This window comes from Sus scrofa, chromosome 13, assembly GCF_000003025.6.
Source record: "Sus scrofa isolate TJ Tabasco breed Duroc chromosome 13, Sscrofa11.1, whole genome shotgun sequence".
In the NCBI taxonomy this organism is placed as follows: Eukaryota; Metazoa; Chordata; class Mammalia; order Artiodactyla; family Suidae; genus Sus; species Sus scrofa.
The window spans coordinates 176,322,729-176,349,628 of NC_010455.5; the positions used below are offsets into that span (position 1 = coordinate 176,322,729).

Below are 26,900 nucleotides of genomic sequence, written 5' to 3' on the forward strand. Positions count from 1 at the left end.
TTACATTTATACAATGATATATGTCAAATATATTGAATTCAAAAAATAAAAAATTCCAGAGAAAACAAAAAGAAAATCCACAGTTAGAATACTTCTATTTGTAGCTTCTAAGTAAAATTAAATCTTTTAGTCATAATTATCTCTTACACCTCCACCCTATAAACTTTACTTCACATATTAACCTTAACAGATTAAAGTACTTACACTGTCTATGTGGGTTTCAAATTCCTTTCTAGACAGACTTCCAGTCTTTGAAGCCTAAGGTAAGAAGTTGCAGGTATGAAATGCAGTGGGAGCTGTGGAAGGAAGCCAGAAGGAGGGTTAGCTGAGGAAATGCCCTAGAGTCAAGTCCTACTGGTGGTTTCAACATTGGCAATGTCATAGATAGAAACAGTTTTTCAAAAGCTCCCAGGAGTACGGAACTCAAGTGTTTGTTCATTGCAATAAAATTAAAAATGAAGAAATAAAAAGGCAGACAATCAATTAAGTGGGGTTTGGAGATGAGGAGAAAGTAGCATCATTTTACATCACACTTCATGATGGGGATATGGGAACATGGTTAGCTAAACACAGTTGCTTCAAAAAATATTTTGATCATATGATAGTTTGGAAGATTATGGTACAAATTTTACTTTTATGGTAAAGGTGATAAATGATCACAAAGATTATTTAAATCGGGAGTTCCCGTCGTGGCGCAGTGGTTAACGAATCCGACTAGGAACCATGAGGTCGTGGGTTCGCTCCCTGCCCTTGCTCAGTGGGTTAACGATCTGGCGTTGCCGTGAGCTGTGGTGTAGGTTGCAGACGCGGCTCGGATCCCGCGTTGCTGTGGTTCTGGCGTAGGCCGGTGGCTACAGCTCCGATTCAACCCCTAGCCTGGGAACCTCCATGTGCCGCGGGAGCGGCCCAAGAAATAGCAACAACAACAACAACAACAAAACAACAACAAAAAAGACAAAAAAAAAAAAAAAAAAAGATTATTTAAATCGGAGATACCTTTCAGTGATTAAAATATTAAGAACAGGATATAAGAATAACATTCAGAAATCAGTTGCATTTCTGATACTAACAATGAAATATTAGAAAAGGAATAAAAAAATACAGTACCCTTTAAAATTGCACCCCCAAAAAATTAAATACCTGGAAAAAACCTGGCCAAGGAGATGAAAGACTTATATGCTGAGAACTATAAAACATTAATCAAGAAAATTAAAGAGGATTCAAAGAAACGGAAAGTTATTCCATGCTCCCGGGTGGGAAAATTTTAATTTTGTAAAAATGGCCATACTACCCAAAGCAATCTACAGATTCAATGCAATCCCTATCAAATTACCCATGACATTTTTCACCAAAGTAGAACAAACAATCCAAAAATTTATATGGAGATACAAAAGACCCAGAATTGCCAAAGCGATCCTGAGGAACAAAAACCCAGCAGGAGGCATAACTCTCCAAGACTTCAGGCAATATTACAAGGCCACAGTCATCAAGACAGTGTGATACTGGTACCAAAGCAGACATACAGACCAATGGAACAGAACAGAGAATCCAGAAATAAACCGAGAAACCTACAGTCAATTAATCTTCAACAAAGCAGGAAAGAATATAAAATGGGAAAAATACAGTCTTTTCAGCAAGTGGTGCTGGGAAAACTGGACAGCCACATGTAAATCACTGAAACTGGAACACACCCCTCACACCATGCACAAAAATAAACTCAAAATGGCTTAAAGACTTAAATGTAAGACAAGACACCATCAAACTCCTGGAAGAGAACAGAGGCAAAACATTCTCTGCCACCCGCCTTACAAATGCTTTCTCAGGTCAGTCTCCTAAAGCAGCAGAAATAAAAGCAAAAATAAACCAATGGGATCTAATCAAATTGGCAAGCTTTTGCACAGCAAAGGAGACCATAAAAAAAACCAGAGACAATTTATGGAATGGGAGAAAATTGTTTCAAATGATGCAACTGACAAGGGCTTAATCTCTAAAATATACAAAGAACTTATACAACTCAACAGCAAAAAAGCCAACAACCTAACTGAAAAATGGGCAAAAAACCCGAGTAGACATTTCTCCAAAGATACATAGATGGCCAACAAGCACATGAAAAAATGCTCAACATCACTGATTATTAGAAAAATGCAAATCAAAACTACCATGAGATACCACCTCACACCAGTCAAAATGGCCATCATTAATAAGTCCATAAATAACAAATGGTGGTTTGTGGAGAAAAGGGAACCTTCTTGCACTATTGGTGGGAATGTAAGTTAGTACAACCACTGTGGAAAACAGTATGGAGGTATCTTAGAAAACTACACATAGAACTACCATATGACCCAGCAGTCCCACTCTTGGGCATGTATCTGGACAAAACATTCCTTGAAAAAGACACATGCACCCGCATGTTCATTGCAGCACTATTCACAATAGCCAAGACATGGAAACAAACTAAATGTCCATTGACAGATGATTGGATTAGGAAGATGTGGTATATATACGCAATGGAATACGACTGGCCATGAAAAAAATGCCATTGGCAGCAACGTGGATGGAACTAGAGACTCTCACACTAGGTGAAGTAAGTCAGAAAGAGAAAGGCAAATACCATATGATATCCCTTATATCTGGAATCTAATATATGGCACAAATGAATCTTTCCACATAAAAGAAAATCATGGACTTGGAGAATAGACTTGTGGTTGCCAAGGGGGTGGGGGAGGGAGTGGGATAAATTGGGAATTTTGGGTTAATAGATGCAGACTATTGCCTTTGGGATGGATAAGCACAGGGAACTATTTCTAGTCCCTTATGTTGGAGCATGGTAATGTGAGAAAAAAGAATGTATATATGTATGTGTGACTGTGTCACTTTGCTGTACAGCAGAAAATTGATAGAACACTGTAAACCAGCTATAATGGAAAAAATAAAAATCATTATTAAAAAATATTAAGAACAGCTTCAAAGCATTGAAGTTCCTATGTACTTGGTATAAATACTTTTAGTAGTTTATTTTCTAGCCGTTAGGGAACAAAACCAAAAAACCCTGCAAGAAATTTCTTTATTAATTGAGCTCTTCTTGTGTTTTTACTTTTACTTGTTATTTTGCTGCCAATGCTGAATTTATAGGACCATGTAATGCTAGATAGGCTACTTTAATTGCTGACTTAAGCTTGACTTTAAGCCAACTCTTATCCTTGTTAGATATGTTGTGAAATGTTTCTTTCAAGTATTACTTAGATCAATTAATTAGGGTTGTAGTAGCTGTCAATTATTCATAGTGTTTGGGAATAAAATTATTTCTCTTTTGTCACTTACCATGCTGTATGGTGCTTGTTTCATCTTCTTCTTACATATTTAATTTCCCTTTTCAACATATCTATGTTCTCCTCAAATCCAGGAGCATTGTATAATTACCGTTTGCATTTTTTTTCTTTATTGGTCATGATGTTTTGAAATGCCTTTTCTTTGATTCTTTTGTTTTTAAGGAAAGAAAAATAGTGTTATTTTTATTATTTAAATGTTTAAAGAGCAGTGTAAATAGTTTCATTAGTAAAGACAATAAAGTTAGTAACTCTTAAAATGTTATACTTTCAGTCAGAAAAGTTAAAGCCAGCTGATTTTTCCTTATATGAAACGTTGGTCACGACCTTATATTTTGGAGAAGTTAAAGATGAAATTGATATGTATAACTCAAGTAAAAAGTTTTCGCTCTAGTTCTGCCCTTGAGAACACAAAAGAAAAAAATTAAGAAATGTGTGATTAAGAAATGCTGCCTTATCATTTGTTTAGTGACACTGGAACATTAAATGATGTATATCTCCGATTATTTTATGTTCACATAAACCTCTCTTTTTAAACAGTGAATTTTAAAATGGTTAAACAAGTAAAAACAAATAAAATATCAAGTAGAAATACGATTAAGGGTAGAAACAACAATGTGTTTTAAATTTTATTTTCCGCCTTTTAGTATTCAGGTCAAAGGAGCATTTGATGTTTTGTCATTTTTTTAAACCAATAAATAATCTTTATTAGACTGAACTTTTGCTCAATGAGATGTTGGGATTCCTCCATAATGTCTGTAAGTTCAGTACTTCATCCCTGTTAAATCTTAGATCACTGTCAATTAAAAATAATCATCCATTTAAAGCGGACCAAGTCATATGAGTCAAGGAAGTTTATTTAAAGCTAGAAAAAATGTTTTGTAATTTATCAGGAAAATACAATCTTGCATTATTGTTAATAAAGAAAATATTCCTATCTTGAAAATAAGTGTGAATTTCAGTTTTGTAGACTTTTTGATGAAATTGGGCTTTTTGAGTCTGAATACACATGACTAAGGATAGGAACACCAAATTTACTTAGAACCCTGAGTATTATAGTATGAAAAAGTATTTATTTTTGTCCATAAACAATTATAATGCTGACTTTAGGAATCAAACTTTTATGAGTATTTAAAATTATAATGTCACCAATTGTGCCTTTTGTCAAAATGAATTGTCATTAATTTCAACTTAGAAGATTATATGCTATTTAATTAGTTTTTGTACATCCTCCAGTAGTTGATCAAAGATACATAATTAAAACTGATAGCTAAAGTTGTCATTCTTTGTTTAGTTTTGATTATAACTCTTATTAAAGAAGTGTTTATGTTTGAGAGGAAACTTGTATAACGCATATGTCAGGGAGCTTAGCAAATATTTAGAAAACAGATTAATCAACATAATTAAAATAAAGACAAAAGTTTTATGATCATCAGAGATTTTATTGACTAGTTATAAACTACTTGGTTAAAAAATAGTAACAAATTTTTGGCACTTAGAAAATAAAATTATTTAAAAATAGTCAGAAAATCATAAGTTACAGCTGCTCCTTGTGGAAAAACATAACCTTATACATTTGTTTAATTTACAAGAAATGTTGCTGTTCCAAATGGGGTCTGTTAAAGAAGAAAAGTAATTCAAAGCTTGCCAGCATTGCAGAGAAACTGAGAGGTTTCTTTGTATTTATTTGAGTTCCTTGAAGTTTCTAATGGTTTTATAGTTCTTTAAGTTGGTTGTAGGGAATTTTTAAAGAACTGGTCACCTAATCTGGTCCCAGGAACCATTTGTTCCTCATTATAAACAGAGGTCATGAAATCTCCAGAGAAAGCTTTTGGTCCTCTTCACCCATTGGACTGGGTTTTTGCTTATCTGATTCTCATTTTGACTACTGACCATTTAAAATTGTACTTGGACATATTGAGCCATAGATAATTTACTGAACTCAGTGAACACAATAATTACATTGGGCTTGGATTGTTTATGTTCAAATTTTACCATTAAGCATATAAAATATCAGCTTAGGAGTTCCTGTTGTGGCGCAGCAGAAACGAATCGACTAGGAACCATGAGGTTGCTGGTTCGATCCCTGGCCTCCCTCAGTGGGTCAAGGATCCAGCGTTGCCATGAGCTGTGGTGTAGATCGCAGACATGACTTGGATCAGGTCTTGCTGTGCCTGTGGTGTAGGCCAGCAGCTGTAGCTCTGATTAGACCCCTAGCCTGGGAACCTCCATATGCCGCAGGAGCGGCCCTAAAAAGACAAAAGACAAACAAATTAAAATAAAAGAAATAAAACATCAGCTTAAATTTATGATTTTAACCAAATATTGCTCAACGAAGATAATTCATTATGTTCTATATATGCTGGGCCTTAAGGGTAAGTGGCTCCTGTTGTAATAGAGGTGAGGTGCTAACTTCTTCAAAGCTGGTGACTACATTAGTGGGTTTGGGAGCTTAGCCATTGAGGGAAGTGATCTTCAAGCCAGAATACCTGTACATTTCAAAAATGTGCAGGGTCTGATCGTTTTACATTTTCCAGATTCTCACCCACCCTATATATCCTTTCTAAAGCCAAGGTGCCTGAAAATGCCCTTGCTTGTGGATTCCCCTGTCTCGTCTTGGATTTTATATTTGCTTTTCTTTCACTTTATAAATGACCTCTAGAATCTTTCTAAGGCACTCAGACATCTAGAATCTTTCTAAGGCACTCAGACATCTAGAATCTTTCTAAGGTGCACCTGCAGAGGTGTAAAAACTTCAAGAGCAGCAAACACAGAAACAATTCCACAGTCCCCTAATTTTAAAACAGAGAACTGTGATTGGCTCTTCAATAAGCAATAGTAAATCTTTCGAGCATAAAAGCATATGGTATGAGGAGAAAATTGGATAGGCATTGGAATGGAAGTGGAAGTTCAAAGAGAAAAATGAATAATGTTGAATTTACAACTTAAAAGAGAGCTTATTTATATATTTATTTTAAACAACCATAACAGGTCTTTATGGTTTATCAAATGTACTTAAAAGAGCCACAGATAAGTTTTCTTTTGAATTTACTGTTTACAGCATGCCAAAAAATTTTATGTTTTACCATCACTTAAATTTTCAAATATTGGTTTTGAAGTATCAGAAGAGTATAGGGTCTTTCAAATTATTGCAGGAGATACCGATAATTTACGGATTTGTGAGGACCAAGGAATGGGCCTTCTTAGGTAGAATAGCCAACACGAAATATGTCTTTATATCTAAAAGAGTTATAACAACAACAAAAAAAGAATTACACAGGAGGAGGAGGAGGAGCTATAACTATGAACTGGTTTGGGAGGTAACTTTGGTCAGAATTTCTTATCATTGCCTCACTGGCTAGTTGTAGCTACAAAGGAACTAGATTAGCTTTGTTTATTGTGGATTGCACATGTTTTGCAGAAACTCACTTGAGATTTACGCTGAAGTTCCGGTGAAGAACTGTGGGAATAAATGTGCTCTTTATAGCAGGGATTGAACCTTCATTACAAAAAAGTTTCTATTTCCACTATCTGATATGAAAATAGATGCTATACACTCACGCAATTTAGGAATGGTTCACAATTCATCATTTTTATTTTTTTATAGAAATTTACATTGCATTGCTTCATCATGTTCGTTTTTTTGGTTTTTTTTTTTGCATCTGCTACTTCCTGAGGAAGCATAATACACTTTATATTACATAAGACACTGAGGGTTATTGATAAACATAGCAATTGTTAATAAGAATTATAAAATGATTTGCTTTTTTTTACTGATTTAATTCCTGCTACCTTAAGGCAGGGCTTGTTAACATGACTTCAGCTATCAGCGAAAAAGAGGTCTTATACTTTGTCTGCCAAAGAGTTGAAGGCTGAGTGAACTCTCCCAAGGGCAGTGTAGTTCATTAGGAAAAGGCTACTCACACAGCTACACAATTGCATGTTTGTTATGTTCCTTGGAGACTGAAAGCTGTTAGGTACTTGGCATTATTGTTCCCAAGCCCCAGACAGCCTGGGATAGGGGAAGATACAGGGAATTAACAGATCTAAAACTTATTATGTTGGGGAATGGTAACAGTGATTTAGGGCAGATTGTCACCAATTAAAGACTCCTTTGTTTAGTTGATATGTCTGTGTGTGTGTGCTGTTTAGACTTAGTTTTTTCCTGTCACTTAAATATTCCTTTCATTTGGGAAGGGTGGATGTTATAATTGGCAATCTTAATTACGCTGCACAAAGATACATTAGTGAGAGTAGTTCAGTTGGGTTTTCTTAATTTTTGTGGGGTTTTTTAAAAATATTTATTTATTTATTTATTTAGTCTTTTTAGGGCCATACTCACAGCATATGGAGGTTGTCAGGCTAGGGGTCGAATCTCAGAGCCGTGGCTGCTAGTCTGCACCACAGCCATAGCAATGGGGGATCCAAGCCACGTCTGCGACCTACACCACAGCACACGGCAACGCCGGGTCCTTAACCCACTGAGCCAGGCCAGGGATTGAACCTGTGTCCTCAGGGATACTAGTCAAATTAGTTTCTGGTGAGCCACGACGGGAACTCCTGTTTTTAAATCCAGTAACTTTTCTCTGTGTCTCTTCCCGATTACTGGAGAAGTTTTAATGGGATCATTTTAAACTGTGAGGATTTTTCTCCCTTGAGACTGATAGTATTAGACTCCCAATAAAATCTGAAAATTGCTTTTAGCCCTTCTCCTGTTTAGCTGATGGCATCTTGTGTTTGAGAGGGTTAAGAAACACCTATTTGTTTTTTTTAACAACCACTTTTGTTTCCCCAACAAATATTTTAATTAGAAAACATTCTGGTTTTTCTCAGGCACTTTAGAAAAATGTCTTTATAAAAACGAAGTATTAATTCATTGTTTGATGATCTAGTCTGACGACGTCCAGTTACTCATTTATACAATCTTGAGTCCCTTCAGTGCCTGACTTAGGTCCTCATTTACAACGAAGGAGGTGGCAGAAATGGCAGAGGTTGTACTTGGATTGCATAAATTTATGGTCTTATAAACTATGGTGATATGAGCCTGTTTTAGGCATTATCTTAAATGCTAGGAATGAAAACTACGTATTTCGTTTTGAAATAACAGTGAAAGCCGAAAGTCTTTTGAAATGGCACAAAAGTGTTCTCTTATCAACTGCCAGGTCTGACTGTCTATCTCCTAGAATGCCAGTAGTGCTAAAAGTAGAGGCTCTGGTATCCAACTGAACCCAGGTTCAAACCTGAATCCAGGGTTATCGCTTAACTAGCTACCTGCAATATAGCTAGAGGACCTAGGGGAATTTATGTAACCTCTCAGATGTCAGTTTACCATAGACCTGAATTCCTCTGCAGCACAGCCCCAGTTTGAAGAAGTGAAACTGTGTCTGTTTTATCTATTTTGCATATTGAACTTTTGTCTAAAGTTTCAATTGAACAAGGCATTCTGTGACAAAAGAAAAAAAAGAAAGAAAAAACCTGAAATAAGTGCCTTGAAAGCAGATAGACTATGTCTTGTTTATCTTATTAGCTGCTGCCTCCAAATACAATGGTTAGTATTTTTATTGAATGAATGAATAAATGAGTGAATCACAAATAAATCCTTAAAGTTTCATGATTTAGCATTTTCCCAGGAAATTTTACTCTGCTTTAGAGATTTTGTAAACTTGTGACAAATGTGAATTTTCTGATTATTCTAATTATACAAAACACTTATTATGCTATTGTTATTAAATAGTAAGTTAAGCTTAAATTATGGCAATCCTGAAAAATGCTCTAAATGTTTTGAGTTGTTTTATTCTCCGAACAAATGGACTAATCAAGTTTTTACTAATTGGCTGCAAAGTATGGATGTCAAAACATTTTTTCAGTTATTAGTGATCATATATATCATATACACCACACATATGCATACATATATAATCACATGTTTGTATATGTATATACATATATAGTCAAAATAGATTAGTTTTGTTTCAGGTTTTCAGTCAGATAAAAACAATATGCATCAAACTAAATTAAAAGTTGTTATCCTAGCATAGAGAACAGACTTGTGGTTGCCCTGGGGGAGAGGGGAGGGAGTGGGATGGACTGGGAGCTTAGGGTTAAATTTAGAATGAATAAGCAATGAGGTCCTACCATATAGCACAGGGAACTCTATCCAGTCTCTTGGGATAGACCATGATAGAAGATAATATAAGAAAGGGAAGGTATATATATGTACGATTAGATCACTTTGCTGTGCAACAGAAATTGACACAAAATTGTACATCAACTATTAAAAAATTAAATTTGTCATCCTACTAATTATAATATAGGTTCACTAATCAAGAGATATTATAACAATTGAAATTTGGAGTATAGTAGCATAAAGGTCTAAACAGGTAAAAATGAACCCTGCGTTAAATACTAAGTGGCAGAATTTGAAACCATAGTATTTTTGAATTGATAAAGTAACTTTGATATTATTCTTATACTCTCAAATAATCACATTATATATATATATAAAATTTAATAATATGGATTTCCTATGATTTCTTATTTTCTATTCTTCATCATGGGAGGATTTATTTGTAGATTGTCTTTCTGTCCTCCTATACCTTAAAAATGACCTGCTTAGTTCCTCAAATCAGAAACCTGGGTATCTTTTTGACACTTTTTTCTCATAACTTCAGCCCCTCAAGAAGTCATTTGATTTTTCCCTCCTGTATAAACTTCTTTTCCCTTTGCATCAAATTCAGTGTCATCATAATAGTATAAAAACATTATCATTTTTCCCTTAATTACTACACTAGCTTTCTAATTGGTTTCTCCACTTCAATTCTTATTTCCCTCTTCATTTCCTTCACAGAATCTCTAAAATGAATATTTAAATATGATAATTCCAGCTCTGCTTAAAAGCACTGAAGTAGCTTCGCTTGGGAATTAAAAGCTGCCCCTCCATTAGGACAGTTGTGCACAGCATGTCTGGCCCTTCCTTCTTCTGCCAACCTGTCCCACTAAGCAGAGTCTGAGTCTTTGAAGGTTCTTTCTTCAACCTGGATTATCTCTTCTGACTGCAATGCACTTCCTTAGGATAAGTTCTACTCATTGTTCAGGCTTCAGGTTCGCTGTTATTTAAGTTATGTTCCTCATTGGTTTCTCACACAGCAATCCTGTCCTTTTCCTTCACAGCATGTATCATGATTATACTTGTTTATCTGTCTGTGTGTCTATTTGAATATTGCCTGTCTCCTCTGCATACCTTGTACACCATGACTTGTGCTGAATTTTGCACTATTTCAGGTATAATGCCTTGCATACTGAAGGTGTATTGTAAATATTTATGCACCGAATGTCTACTATGTCTTAGGCATTGTTCTAGGCACTAGATAGAGCGATAAAAACAAACTTCTTCTCATGGAGCTGACATATGAATGCAAAAAGTCAAATAATAAATAGATAAGTATATTCCTTTGATCAAGGACTATATTGGTGCAGGGCACTAAATAGAAAGTTGGGTTTTATAAAAGAAAGAACACATGTCTCTCTTGCCCCAATCAGGGTCCCATACCTCAGATATCCTCATTTTGTCAGTGTTTTTTTAACCCTGCCAGGCTACTTCTGTATGTGACTTTTGCGCTGGCACTTAGAAACCCTCATCAATGGCATTCTTTGTCCTCCTTTCCATTTGTACTGGCAGCTGAGAAATTTGGCAATTCCTTGCATAGTGACTAATAGTAATACTTCTTTACAGATGTAATGCACCATATAAATGGCAGGTCCTGTACAAACACTAAATAATTAGCCTTCGTAATAACCCTAGCAAGATAGAGTGTAAAATTCTCTGTTTTGCATGGAAATAACTGAGCCATTGTGAATATACCTACTAAAATCACAGTATCATGGAGGGATATGGGTGGTGATTCTGAAATTCCTGACTTATATTTTCTGACCCCTAAAAGGATATTATCTACAAATAATACTCTATGAAAGGGTGTTTTACAAATGCTGCATTTCTCTTTAATAAATCCATGTAATTTATAAAGTGTGTAAAATTCAAATGTCTAGTAAGCTACTGACATCTTTAAGTGAGAACATATGATTTTAGCAACCTGACTAACGTTGGCAGTACATGTTTTATGATCACCCAGATTTCAAGTCTGCTGAATATTAAGTATTTAAGTGTTGATCCTTATTGATGTATGCCATTTTTTGGAATGCAGTGAGGGTTTTACTTAAATCTAGTATCCCAAACTTACCTCCCCTTTGTCTTGATGACTCAGTGCCAGTATTAAACACTAGCATGTACCTTGCATTGTTGTGGCATACGTGATACCTGAAGAGAAATAATGAAACCAGGAAACATGGACTGCAGATAGCCATGAGGGATTTTCTTAATCTTTTGTGTTAAGATCTATATGCTTTGGGAGCTAGCTAAGAAAGTATATCAAAAGGGCCTTATAACTATGTCATTGTGCTGTCCATGTTTCTGCAAAATGGGAATGTGGTTTAGGCTTGGACCTGGAAGTAGTTCTAATCATTACAAAAGCAAAGACGACTTGTCCCCATTGCTGCAGCCCAGCAGAACACAGAAGCATGCAAGTGTGTTTAAGCCTGTTCCTCTATCATATGTTGTTTAAAACAAAAAAATAAATTGGTATTAATTATTTCACTTTGGCAATAACTTCTCTATTTGCAGCACTCTGAATTCATTACTAGTGAAGACTGAGTGATGTTTGACATTCATCCATACTGTGTTACTTTTTCAGAATGTTTAAGTTTTGGGGGAAAAAAAAATGCTGCTTTTGTAGGGTAGAGCCTAAGGGTTTGTGAATCTTCCAAAGCTGTAGTAGTTGAGAAAATAAGTGTTTTTACCAAGCATATTTTCTTCCAGGATCTTAACCAAAGCATAATTTAAAGTTTATGGTTGCATGCCATAAAAAACACAAGTAGAAGATGATGTAATTATGGAAGAGCATTCATAGATATATTTTGTCAATTTTTTTTTGTCTTTTTGCCTATTTAAGGGCCACACCCACAGCATATGGAGGTTCCCAGGCTAGGGGTTGAATTGGAGCTACAGCTGCCAGCCTAAGCCACAGCCGCATCTGCAATCTATACCACAGCTCACGGCAACGCCGGATCCTTAACCCGAATGAGGCCAGGGACTGAACCTGCGTCTTCATGGATGCTAGTCGGGTTGTCAGGTTCACTAACCACTGAGCCATGACAGGAACTGCTCGAATTTTTTAAAAGGTGAATATGTACCTTTTAGGAAACAAACATGATTAAATCATAACCTTATACAGAATGGATATGTGCATACATCATTTTAAAAATCAAATGCCTTGAAAGTTCCCTTCATGGTGCAGTGGAAACTAATCCAACTAGAATCCATGAGGATGTGGGTTCAACCCCTGATCTCATTCAGTGGGTTGGGGATCTGGCATTGCCATGAGCTGTGATGAGCTCGCAGATGTGGCTCGGATCCCCCCCCTTTCTTGCCAGCTGCAGCTCTGATTTGAACTGTAGCCTGAGAACATCCATGTGCTGTGGTTGTGGCCCTAAAAAGCAAAAGGGTAAAAAATAAAAATTGAAAAATCAAATGCCTTAGCTTTAGAAAGTGATGCTATAAGATAGGTAATACTTCATGAAGAATAATTTCATAGGTTATCATTTTGGCTTTTTTTAATTGGTTAAAATATCTTTCTGTACATTCTGTCTTTTTGTCGGAATGCTTTTAAAAGCTTGGAATTATGACTTTAAGAAATGTTAAAGAGTTTTGAAAACATTTGTACCGCAGATAACACTTCACTCTTCTGGGTAATGCTGTGGGCTTAAAAAGTAGGAATGTAAATAGTCATAAAGCCGTTTTGATATACTTTCTTAGCTAGCTCCCAAAGCAATATAGATCTTAATACAAAATGATTTGAAGTAAACCTTATTGTATTAGCATTTCCTGACCAGGTGAAGATTAGTGTTGCTTCTTGACTAGGTCAACCATTTATGCAAACTGTACTGAAAGAAAAACATAGAAGTTATAGCATAGGTGCCAAGCAGAAAGTATAATATGGTCAATACAGATGTGTTAAATAAAAGAAAGATAGTTATTTTAGTTGGATATTTTTAGTGAAGTATAGTTGATTTACAGTGTTGTGCCAATTTTCTCTGTACAGCAAAGTGACCCAGTCATACATGCATATAATATACATATGTGTGTGTGTATATAGATATAGATACATAGATTCCCTTTCCTATATTAAAATACAGCTATTTTGACATTAAATGACATTTACCTGTGTTAGCATGTAAGTGGGCACTTACAGAACCAGAAATATCACGGAAGTGAGTAATAAATCCTCTAGTCAAAGTTAAAGAGTAAGTGATCAGTGATTTTGAAAGTAATTGAAATGGTACATTGTAACTGAGGCAGGCTGTCTCTGAATACTTGTAAAGATGTCTTTGGGAATAAACCTCTTCGTTTACTTTCTCTTCAGTTATGCCCTCTTTTTAAGGGTTTCATTCATTTTTCCACCTTTCCCCTGTCCACAGCTTACTACAATTTATTGCAGGGTTTCATTCACAAAATAGTCTTTTTAAATAGAAAAAATATTCAAAAAAAAAAAATTCCCAGGACTGCATATTATCTTCCTCAAGATATTTTTCCCAAGATACCCATTTCTAATTAAAATGTACATACTTAATTAAAACACTTATTGTGCAGCTTTCTCAGTCATTTTGTCATTGAAATGAAAGAAGAATCATAATAAGAACACCACATATGTAACCTAAGTGATAGTTTTGAATTCTCAGCATGCCACTGAAAATCTGTGTTGGCTTCGTCCAAACATGGAAAATCTGAGAAAATCCGAGAATACAGAATACATTCAAAGACAGAAATTTGAGGAAGTTCCCAAGTGGCACAGTGGGTTAAGGATCCAGCATTGCTGCAACTGTGGTGCAGGTCACAGCGCTAGTGCAGATTTGATCCCTGGCCCAGGAACTTCCATATGCCATATATGCGGCCAAAAAAAAAAAAAAAAAAGATGGACATTTGAGTATCAAGAGGGATATTTCTCACTCAACTCTTATTCCTTTTTTTTTTTTTCTCTCGGTCTTTTTAGGGCCGCACCTGCAGCATGAGGAAGTCCCAGGCTAGAGATCTAATCGGAGCTGTTGCTGCCGGCCCACGCCACAGCCACAGCAATGCCGGGTCTGAGCCGCATCTGCGACCTACACCACAGGTGACAGCAATACCAAATCCTTAACCCACTGAGCAAGGCCAGGGATCTAACTGCAACCTCATGGTTCCTAGTCAGATTCATTTCCGTTGCGCGGGAACTCCACTCAACTCTTGTTCTAGTGGAAAGAGGCTGGAGTATTAATTATAATAATAGCCATGTATGTAGAATTGTGACCATGGTGTTAAGGCCAGATAGATGGGCAAGTTGATAGAAAGTGTCCTTGATGGACTCTGCAGTGATCTAGCTCTTCCCCCAAGTCTTTACAAAGTCCTGATTCATTAATAGTCACTTTCTCATATCCTTTATGAGCATTAAATGAGTGGATTCTTGCTATGATTCCTTAGATAGTAAATGTTCAATAAACTTTGGCCATTGCTAGCATTATTATACTGCTAACAGTATTGTTATTATTACTTCTATAACGTGCTTCTGTCTCCCTGAGGAGGCTTAGATTATCAATTTCTAAAAAAAAAATTTTGGATCCCACATCTCCTAGGCCCCTACCTACACCCAGTTTCTGTGATTCATGAAGCCAGAGTATTATATAGTTAACAGATGTTCACCACACCACATGATAAGGGAACAAAATTAATTTTTGGAGCATTTGAGCCTTACCAAAATTGGGTAGTCATGAGACTGTAGTGCGTTGATGTACAATCACTGGTAAGTCAAACCTTCTGCAGTAATGGAGTGGATTTGTTGGAAATATAATAGCTTAGATAGAAAAATTGCATTTTATGGTAAAATGATGACATGATTAAAAAAAAAGTTTTTTAAAGAGCACTGTCTTGGAAATCAGGACACTGATGGTTTCTTCTGTTCTCTTCCTGGCAAGTAACACAGATTAGTAACCAAGTTGGGACTCTTGCCTTTAAAATTTGTAGGATGGATTAGATGTCAAAGACCCCTGGTGTTCTATAATTTTGTTTCATTCAGTTCTAAAATTTCCCACAGTGCTCTTAAAAAGTGTGCTACAAATGTTAAATTAAAATCTCCGGAGTTCCTGTCGTGGCACAGTGGAAAGGAATCTGACTAGGAACCATGAGGTTATGAGTTCCATCCCTGACCTCACTCAGTGGATTAAGGATCCTGTGTTGCCGTGAGCTGTGGTGTGGGTCGCAGATGTGGCTTGGATCCTGTGTTTCTGTGGCTGTGGTGTAGGCTGGTGGCTGTAGCTCTGATTAGACCCCCAGCCTGGGACCCTCCATATGCTGTGGGTGTGGCCCTAAAAAGCAAAAAAAAAAAAAAAAAAAAAAACTCTGTTACACTTGAAACTATTTCTGTTTAACTAATTTTTTACTTTGCCCTGTCTTTTCAATATTACCCAAATAGGTTGCAAAGTGCTGATTTCTAGAATCCTTTTCTGAAAACATGTTTTAGTTATTCCAGGAATTATATTATAGTTGCGGAATGGCATTCAGAAACACAAATGATTTTATGTTTTGTTATGTTGTAAAGTATAAACTTTAGCTGACTTTTTTTTTAGACAGAAACCTTCCAGGAGATTCAAAGATTCAATGACGCTTATGTTTTATTTCTAATTCATTTAACAGAATGAAAAAAAGTGAAAAGAAACATAAAACAATTACATAAATATGGAAGAAATATAGTATTAGGATGAACTGTGATATAACAACTTTTTAGAAGATCTACATGGACACATTATATATGTTATTTTCTCTCTTTTAATAATAAATCTTCTTTTCAAAAGTTAGTTCCATATTTTAGAATTTCATACTACTCAAATCAAGAAATATTCAAAAATATACACTTTGATTAATAGAGATGATAGGGAAGAAAAGGAAAGTTTTTTTTTTAAGGATCTGTATTTGATGATACTTATGGATACTGCTTGCTTTTCTGTCAAGATACTGCCAATCATTTGAATTCAATTTTTATTTTAATTACTTAAATATACAGATGAATTAAGAAAATTGGATAATTTAACTAAAAGTTCATATCACTTTATAATATGACACATACTATTTTTCCCCAAAAGGAAATGTTCAGGACAAGTATGAGAAGAAAAAGTTGCTTTTGTAGAAGAAAGAAAAAAACCTTAAATTCATAAGTTTATGCAGGGTTGCCTGTAGCCATAGGCAGTGCTGGAGTTTTATGCTTTACAGCTGCAAAAATAATTATATGAGCTTATCTAAGCAACAATCTTTAATGGATTACGTTTTGTTAGCTTTTCATTATATACTGTAAAAATTCAAATAACATAGTAAAAGGAAAAAAACTTTGATTTATCTGACTTAGACCTTTGATATTTTTGAAAGACATTTTATTATTCATTGGTTTATTTGAGATATAATCTCAATTTGTAAATAAGATACAGTATTACCAAGTTGGTTTTAAGCTCAAAGCAGAAAAGTTGTGCAAATTATTTATTTTTATTTGATAAGTATTTCACTTTTGCATGTTTCAAAGGTGTTAAACCTTTTCAGAGGTGTTACCTTAGATTAATAATGTGATCCACAAAAGCACATACTGTTTGTTAAGATCAATTCATTTGCTTTTTCTGTAAACCTTACATTTTATTTGTGGTACATTCTTAACACCAGATAGCAATGTAAATTCATAAATGATGGAAGTCTCTATACTCTGTTCTTTTACAATGTGCTAATGGTAGCTGCAGTTTTCAGTTCAAGTTTATCTTTGTGTCAATGTATTTTATTAACAAATAGTATATGTATTGAAGTTAGACTTACAACAGTGTTGCATGATCCTGTTTTCTTTTCTTTTTCCTTTTACTGTTCTTTCCAAAGATGAGGACACAAGCCTCCTCTTTGAAGTGGTATTTTCCAAGTGTTAATATAGCCATGCTGTATCCAAGTTTTCTTAATATATAGATTAAAAAACAATTTTGCCTGAGTGGATATTAAGGCTTACTCAGATGTAGTCACACACTTAGTTACATAGAGGAAAGAAGTAGAGAATTGCAAAAGAAAAGTATAGGATTTTGAAAGCTTCTAAGCTTATTTGAGGTTTTGAAGCCAAAATTTAAGGGTAACTTTTAAAATCATAAGTTTTCTATATCGTAGTACTTTATCTGTTAAAGTGTTTTTAAATGCCATTGGAAAGGATAGACATCCATGCTAGTAGAAAACTGTAGTATCAGATATTCAATTCAAAAGATTTTAAAAGATAAGTAATATTTTTCATTTCAAATCTATGCACTTAATATATCAATGAACATTTTAAGTATCAGATTAGATTACTAAAATTGTTTGCCTTTTATTACGCATGGGGTAGGGACTGGGCTGGGAGAAAGTGACATTTCTAGACTGTATTGAAGTACACATCTCCATGCCTGCTTTGTAAATATGGAAACAGAGGTATTAAGAAATGTGTTTGAGGAGTTCCCATCGTGGCTCAGCAGTAACAAACCCAACTAGGGTCCATGAGGACGTGGGTTTGATCCCTGACCTCACTCAGTGGTTCAGGATACCACGTTGCCGTGAGTTGTGGTGTAGGTCGAAGACGTGTCTCGGGTCTGGTGTTGCTGTGGCTGGGATGTAGGCCATCGGCTGTAGCTCCTATTAGACCCCTATGGGAAGCTCCATCTACTGAGGGTGTGGCCCTTTTTAAAAAAGACAAAAAAAAAAAAAAAGAAAGAAATGTGTTCGAGATTACCTACCAAGTGAACAACAGAGCTGTGATTTAAGACTAACTGATGCCAAATCATTCTTGATTTTCTTGATGACAAGGAACTGAGGACAATTTTACTGTACGAGTTATTTTTGAAATACGTGTTTGGTTTATTTTCCACATTTTATTCCAGTAGTCAAAAAGTGAATAATACTGCTTTACAGTTTGTGAGTATTACATTAGTATCCAATTGAGATTATAGTCATGAATTGTTTCCTTCTCTTAAAGACATGGTTAATAATATAAATGGGTTAATTATCTCCCTCATTCTGAGTAGTTTTGAGGATTAAGTGAAATAATCTATACCCACCCCCAAATCCACAAAATACAAAAAGTACAGAACATACAAAGTGACCTTGGTAGCAATGCTGCTCAATCATTTGTGTTTTTTCTTTTTTTTTGTCTTTTTGTCTTTTTGTCTTTTTAGGGCTGCACCAGCAGCATATGGAGGTTCCCAGGCTAGGGGTCTAATAGGAGCTACAGCTGCTGGCCTACGCCACAGCAACGTGGGATACGAGCCACGTCTGCAACCTATACCACAGCTCATGGCAACACCAGCTCACCAAAGCCAGATCTTTAACCCACTGAGTGAGGCCAGGGATTGAGCCCACAACCTCATGGTTCCTGGTCAGATTCGTTTCCACTGTGCCATGATGGGAACTCCAATCATTGGTGTCTTTTAGCCCTGCCCTCCCTCGGTGATAATGGAAAAACAGTATTTTAAATTTAGTCACTTTGCAAATATAGCTAAAGTTTTTATAATGGGGTATTTAAATTGTAGTGATTGTATTCTCTTATACACTAATTTGAAATGTCTTTAGAATATCTCTCAATCAAACGCTTGTTTGGAAGTATATTTACTTTTATTATTTTTGTTTAAGCATATATAATTCCTTTCATAGTAGAAAGCATCATCCCAACATGTCATGTAAGTAAAGGAAAGGTTTGGTTATATTCATTAGCACATAGATAGGAAAATGTGAGCAGGAGTTCCTGTTGTGGCTCAGGAGTAATGAACCTGACTAGTATCTATGAGGGCGTAGGTTCGATCCCTGGCCTCGCTCAGTGGGTTGAAGGATCCTGTGTTGCTGTGAGCTGTGGTGTAGGTCGCAGACGGGGCTCGCATCTGGCATTGCTGTGGCTGTGGCATAGGCCAGTGGCTATAGCTCTGATTCAAGCCCTAACCTGGGAACCTCCATATGCCGTGGGTGCAGCCCTCAAAATACAAAAAGAAAAAAAAAAAGAAAAGAAAGAAAAGAAAAGACACGAGCAGCGGGCATAGAAAAAATGCAAGTTAGAAATAAGCCAAGTGCTATCTGTAAGGGCACGGAGCAGCAAAATACACTTGCCCACTGGTCTATGAAGAACATCAAATTATCTCTGTTGTGAGCTTAGGGCTAGATATCATTATTAAATTGCATATGTCTGTAAGTAGATATAGATTTTCCAAGATGTATTGAGATAGCTGTTGGTAATGGTTTATTATAATAAATGCCTCTTTTGCTGAAGTTCAGAGATAAGGACTGTATATATCACTATTGAATGTAATGATTTAATCTTGTTCCTGCAGTACTGCGGGATGACTTCAGACAAAATCCGTCCGATGTCATGGTGGCAGTGGGAGAGCCTGCAGTGATGGAATGCCAGCCTCCACGAGGCCATCCTGAGCCCACCATTTCGTGGAAGAAAGATGGCTCTCCACTGGATGATAAAGATGAAAGAATAACTGTGAGTATTTAATTTAGCAGTGGGGAACATTTATAAACGTAACTGTATATATCTTCATGAAAGAGAAAGAGAAAAAAGTAAGTAGGTTCTTTTAACTACAGAAGTGCAATCTCACATTTCCCATTCTTCTTTTAAAATAAATGTATCTCAGTTCTCCCTGTGTTGACATAAAAATAAATGAGGAAAATGCATGTTGTTTAGCTTGCAGTTCCTGAAAGAAAACTATAATTTCTATGTTAATGTCTTAGAGTTAACACTTTTAGGTATGGTGTAATTATTTTCATCCCTCAGGGCCTATCACATTTCCAGGTGTTACAGTAAAAAATTACAAATAAAATTCAGTAATATGTTATATTTTCAGAAGCCTTCCTAAAGCTCTTCAGAATTTTTATCTCTTTCTCCTTTTTAAACTGCTTTTCTGTTCGGTAGGGTATTGTTTCTGAAAAATGAAATCTCATTGTGAATGATGGTTAGTGATGAATTGATCTCATTCCAAAATAAAATAATGTGACCAGATTACTGGATTTCACAATCCTGTTGTGATAGAGGTAGAGAAGTATGCTATCTGTAGTAAGTAATTATGCATTTTCTTTTTGGCAATAGCTATTTCATGAGACTTCTCATTTCTATTTCCATTTAGGTACTAAAATCCCTAAATAACTGAACTCTCTTTGCTTCTATGATTGTACAATATTCTCCTTAACTGTTGTCTCTGTTTTGCACATAGTCTGTTATCTGTTGTGAATTTATTGGCCAAGATTTAAAATTTCCCAGGAGAATGTGTGTGTAAGGAGAAGGTCACTGTTAAAGTTGCAGAAGAACAAAGTTACAACAGAGACTACATAATCTTGATAAATGCTTGCACTATTCCTGAGCAACCAGTTAGCAGATTAGTATGAAAATTAAATAGTGAAAAAAAAGGAAAAAAAAAAGTTTTGGTGTACCAGGTTTTAGAGACCTTGAAAGAAACCAGGCATTTTTCCTACACTGATCGGAATTAGAATGAGTCTCTCAAAGACTTTTTTTTTAATTGTAATAATTGAGGTGAGAAGGACCTTGTTCTCCTTTTAAGAGGTACTGAAAAGCCACATAGCAAAGTGAACTGTATGTGAAAACATTGACTTGGGAAATAGAATCAAGAGCACAGAGAGAGAGACTCTAGGACCAAATGCTTCCCTCGTTAGTGATAACAGGTTCATTTTAGACATGTGCACAATTAAGATAATATTTTTCCCTTTAAAAACATACTTCAGTGATTCGATGACCATTATCTGTCATTCCCACTTTCTTGCCCTAGTGATCCAAACTCATCGAAACCATTATTATCTATTGCCTCCATTATATATTTCCTGATTATCTATTTGTGTTTAATACAAATTAATGATTAAATTCTCAGCATGGAGATGCAGCATCAAACAGAAATCAGTGAGTGCCCCTCTGGGGTTTATATTCTGTGATTAAATGTGCAGATATAACCAAGATAGATAGTATAACATATAGTATGTTAGACTACAGTAAGTCCTATAGAAAAATATGGAGTTCCCGTCATGACTCAGTGGCTAACGAACCTGACTAGTATCCATGAGGACGTGTGTTCAATCCCTGGCCTCGCTCAGTGGGTTAAGGAGCCAGCGTTGCCGTAAACTGTGGTGTAGGTCACAGACGCAGCTCCGATTTCATGTGGCTGTGGCTGTGGCTGTGGCGTAGGCTGGCAGCTACAGCTCCGATTAGACCCCTAGCCTGGGAACCTTCATATACCACGGGTGCGGCCCTAAAAAGACAAAAGACAAGAAAAAAAAAAGAAAGAAAGAAAAGAAAAGAAAGAAAAATAATGAAGAGGTAGACATATTAATTAGCATGGGGGTAGAATTTAAATTTTAAATAGAATGACCAGAAATCCTTTCATATAAAGATGTTAAAAAAATTAATGGGTGAGGGAACTATATAGGTATCTGAATAAAGAATGTTGTAAGCAGGAGTTCCTGTTGTGGCTCAGTGGAGATGAACCCGACCAGTATCCATGAGGATTCGGGTTTGATCCCTGGCCTTGCTCAGTGGTTAACTATCCACCATTGTTGTGAGCTTCGGTATAGTTCGCAGACGCAGCTCAGATTTGGCATGAGTGTGGTTGTGGAGTAGGCCAGCAACTGTAGCTCTGATTCAACCTCTAGCCTGGGATCTTACATATGCCATAACTGTGGCCCTGAAAAAAAAAAAAAAAAAAAGTTCTAAGCAGACAAAACAGTAAATTCAAAAACTTGAAGGCAGGGTATACCTCTAACATTCCAAAAAAAAAAAAAAAAAAGTCAGTGTGGATTGAGCAGAGTGAGCAAAGGGGGGATGTGTAGGAGATAGCATAGAAGGTGACAACTCACCAAACTGTGTAGGACCTAAGAGACCTTGTAAGAAGTTTGGCTTTTCCTCTGAGCAAGGTATAAAGCATCAGAGGTTTCTTAGCAGAATTCTCCATTCTCTGAAGTATACAGTAAAGGGTGATAATGACAGACCAGTGGGGTGAGGGGACCAGTGGGGGCTTTTGCAGTAATCCAAGCAAAATAGAAATAGTGACATGGAGCAGAGTCTCAGGAGGGAGTTGACGAGGAGAGGTTATATTCTGGATCTGCTGTGAAGCCGTAGTCAATAGAATTTCTAACAGATTGGATGTGGCTTGTGAGAAAAAGAAATGGCTTACTTTAATCAATTGATCTGAGAAACTGAAAAGGTGGAGATGCCACTGACAGAGATGCCATTAATTGTAGGAGGAGAAGATTGGGGGTGGGAGGTGTCAGGAGTTCAGTGTTAAGATCCTGCAATTTTGAAATTCTTATTAGATATCCAAGTATAAATGTCAAACAGGCAGTTGCTGGAGAAAACTTGGAGTTGTCGTAGACATAACACATAGCCATTATTATGCATCCTTCCCCACTCTGGGCAAATGAAGACTTCCCAGCTTCCTTGCTACAGAGCAGAGCTATTTGGCTGGTTCAGCTTCCTGATCTATGAGTGAAAATTCAAGACATTAAATGCTAGTGAGTGAGCCTCCAGCACTCTCTCTCTTTACTATATGGCAACCAAGGAGGACACACATTCCAGGTAGTGCTGCAACACAGAGGATACCTCAAGAGCCGGGGTCCCAACCCCATACCTCTTGTCTTTCCACAGTGGGCATGCAGAATGAATGAGAAGTAAAGTTTTATTGTATTAAGTCACAGAGAATTTCTTAACATAAGACTGATGTAGCCTATTCTGATGAATATGGGAGTCATCAGCATGTACATATTATTTAAAAACAGGAGGCTGAAACCACCAAGGGAGTGATTATACATAGAAAGGAAAAGAGGTCCATTGTTTAGCTCTTGGGACAAGAGGCAGAAAGAGCAGTGGAGACTGTCAGTGAGACAAGAGGCAGAAAGAGCAGTGGAGACCATCAGTGAGAAAGGAGGAAAACCCGAAGGGCAGCCAAGTGAAGGTACTGTCGTAAGGAGGTGCAATGACTGTGTCTGTTGCAGCTGGCAGATCAAGTAATGTAAGGATAGAGGACTGACCATTGGGATTGACAACTTGGTGGTCGGTCATTAATGACCTTGACAAGAGCAGTTTCAGTGGATAAAATGGGGTTAAAATGCACTGAATTGATTCAAGATTGAAATCAGACACTTCAGAATTGTATAGACAGTTCTTTCTCCATTGGAGTTAATACAATAGTTAAAAAATAAAAGTGGTTGTAGTCTTACATTTTGAAAAGTCATAGTTAAAGGTTTTGTTTTGTGTGTGAACATGTGTATATGTGCATTTTTGTAACATTAACAGTTTAAAACTGCTATGGTAAATAAGATTTTTTAAAAATTCTTGAAACTTCCTGTTATATCATGTATTAAATTAGAAATATATGTTATGGTTTTTGCCACCATGTTTAACTTATTGTAGGATTTTCATTTATCTTTTGCTGTCTAGTAGATGCTACCCTATAAATAAAGGACACCAATTCTCCCACACTGTAGAAGTTTAGAGTCAATATAAGAACCACCTCCTATCAAGAATCAAATGAAAAAAATTTAAAGTTGCAATAATCTATGACTATGAAACAATGCCAAGTCGTTAATGTATAAATAATTTAAAAATCATTTAAATGCTGCCAAAATGATGATCCACGATATTGTTCCGTATGCTAGGAAGTTGTAACATCTGAAACTTTTGCTATTTCTAAGACCATCTGTGTGTTTTGTGTAAATTTTGACTGTTAAACTGATAAAACACTAGAGGTAAAAAGCACATTTTTACAAGCAGGGATGTGAATAGATTAAAAATCAGCAGTGTGGGTTCAAAATGACTGCTCTTATTTAGATCGTGATTGTTTTTGTTTGATTTTCTTCCTTTAGGGAAAACTAAAATTGAGTAATTAAAACAAAAACTTAGAAACAGAATGCCTGACATTGTTTCTAACTCTTTTTTTCTTTTCAGTAAAAGTTGAAAGTAAATTCTTAAAACTTTTTGGTTATTAGGTATTTTATGTGATTTTTCCTTCCTAAGCTTTGTTTCAAATGATTGTTTTCTTTTCCATTGTTAATGTACTTTGCCAAATGTGTTGAGTACAGACGAACAGGAGATTAAAGCACATAATATCTTTATGAAAGGCAAGTGAAGATTGCACGGTTATTGCTACAGTTTGGGTTATAGGAATTTCTAGAGTTCTTTAATGTGGTGGCTTTCTTTGTTGCAATTTGAAAGTATGACTCTCCCAGCTGTGAGAACAAAGACACACCCTACCCAAAAAAAAGGAAATATGTAATTGAATTGTAGCTGCACCTGTATTTTTTGATGTTCTTAAGTCATTTCTTTTTACATTGACCTGTATTCTGAGCCAATTTTTAGATCTATGATGATTATAAACCAGAAATATATAAAAAGCATTTTCTTATTTTGCTACCTCAGAGGAGACTCTTTTATAACTTTCTTGGCATGTGTTTCTTAGAATAATATGAAGGAGGACTTAGATGATGTTTGTCCATACTATTCTTTTCTTTCTTTTTTTTTTTTCTATATCTGAGTATTTATATTTAGAATGAGGAATAGAATTAGTTTAACTGGCAGGCTGGATTAAATAGATTTACTTCATATGTCTGAGCCTTAGTCATAACCATTATTATTAATAAATGAAGTTTTCTCATAGAGATGAATCAGAAGACCAAAGACATTTTTTTGATGTAGGACACCATTTAGGTGTACTTTATTAAAAAGTGATGTATTGATTTAATTTCATTACATTTTGGAACTATTGTACTTAAATGCAATTTTATTTTGTAACAATAAAAAACAGAATAAGATTGGGAAATCAATTAATATCAAATTTTGAGAAAAAATTTATGTTCAATAAAAAAACTAAAATTGCCCTTGAGTTAAAGAAGGTAAACATAGTTGAAAACATAACACAAATAATTTCCTAGATCACAAAAGACTTAATTATGTATAAAGATTGTCAGTTGCAGGATTATGTTGAGTAAAAGCTAAGTAGACCAAAAACAAAACAACAACCACCACAACAAAAAACCCAAGAAAATTTTTAGCATGATTTTGGGTTTCTGAATGGAGTGCATCATTGTTGGTAGAAAAAAAGAGAAATTTACTAGTGTCAAAACATTGTGAAAAGATATTACACTTATTTGAAAATTTGCTATTTATTTTCTATTTGATGACCTGGGTAACTTTAATATTATTACCTTAGTGAAAATTTAAGTATGTTATAAATCAGCCTAGTTTTGGATGGTTGCACAATTGCACAATTGTACAAGATCTGAGGCATCAGTTTCCCCTATCCTTTTTTTTTTTTTTGGTTCTCTCTGAAATGAACATCCTCCTGGTGGTAGCTATAGGAATTGCAGGCATAAAGACAAGAAATAACCCATCTCATTGAAGATATAAATACATCTTACTTAATTCATTTATGGGCCTAAAAACAAAAGTATTCATACTTTAAAATGTTAAGGTATCCAGTAGTACATAGGTCTAACTAATGAGTCAAGGTCAACTATTATGGTTTATTTCAAGATATGATACATTGGAATAGCAAAGTGATATTATTTTAACAAAACAAAATGATAGTTGTCTATATTTGTATACCAGAGATGATAGTTTATGACTAGGAATTAAATCATTTTATTTGAGTTAGAAAATCAATATTTATAGGCACAATAGTAAATTCTAAATACATGGAACATAGTAAATAAGCCATAAATATTTATGGAGTGTTATAACTCCTCTTCTTAAGTCTATCATGAAAACAAATTGAAAAAGTAACTGCTCTATTTTTTAATCAACCCTGAAATTTTTCTGAAAAATGTGTCAAGTTTTGGAAATTGTTACTGTAGGGATACCAACAATTTACTGATCTGCCATAGTAATAACGATATCTCTTGTGTATTGAGCATGTACATGTACTGGAAAGTTTAGATCATCTCATTTAATCCCCTTTAAAGCTCAATTAATAAGCCGTTTTCTTTCGGTGATGGCACACTTATACCCATCAATTCAGTCTTCTGGAGAAGAGGATGATGATGATGGTGTGGAGGAGGAAGAGGATGGCGATATTAAACACTTAATGGAGTATTTATTATGTGTCAGGCCCTACTCTAAGAACTTTACATGTGTTGACCCACTTTATCTTGATATCAGCCCTGTTATAAAAATACTAAAATTTCACTAGGGCAGTGGTTAACTCCAAATTGGCTGTGAAAACACCTGTCTTTTGTTTACTGATAATATTTCTTATTATTCCTGTAAAATTTGATGTGTGTGTGTGTATGTACATACATATACATATATATATACACACACACACACATATACATATATGTGTGGACTCTGATTTGTTATCAATACAAATTTCAACTCAGTAATTCTTTGTTTCCACTAAATGTTATTTTTAAGCTTGTAAGGGCCTGAAGAAATTAGTTTACACAGTGGAGGCTGTCTTGAA

The 26,900-nt window shown here is 35.4% G+C and overlaps 1 protein-coding gene across 17 annotated transcripts in view; it reads left to right on the top strand.

Annotated features, from left to right (window-relative positions):
* The window catches only part of ROBO1 (roundabout guidance receptor 1), a 1,131,260-nt gene that overhangs the window by 974,506 nt on the left and 129,854 nt on the right, over nucleotides 1–26,900 (top strand). For all 17 annotated transcript variants that reach the window (XM_021071380.1, XM_021071370.1, XM_021071378.1 and 14 more), the window contains one exon: nucleotides 19,770–19,927. In XM_021071380.1, the coding sequence (XP_020927039.1) occupies nucleotides 19,770–19,927 (158 nt within the window). The remainder of the gene's footprint in view (nucleotides 1–19,769; nucleotides 19,928–26,900) is intronic.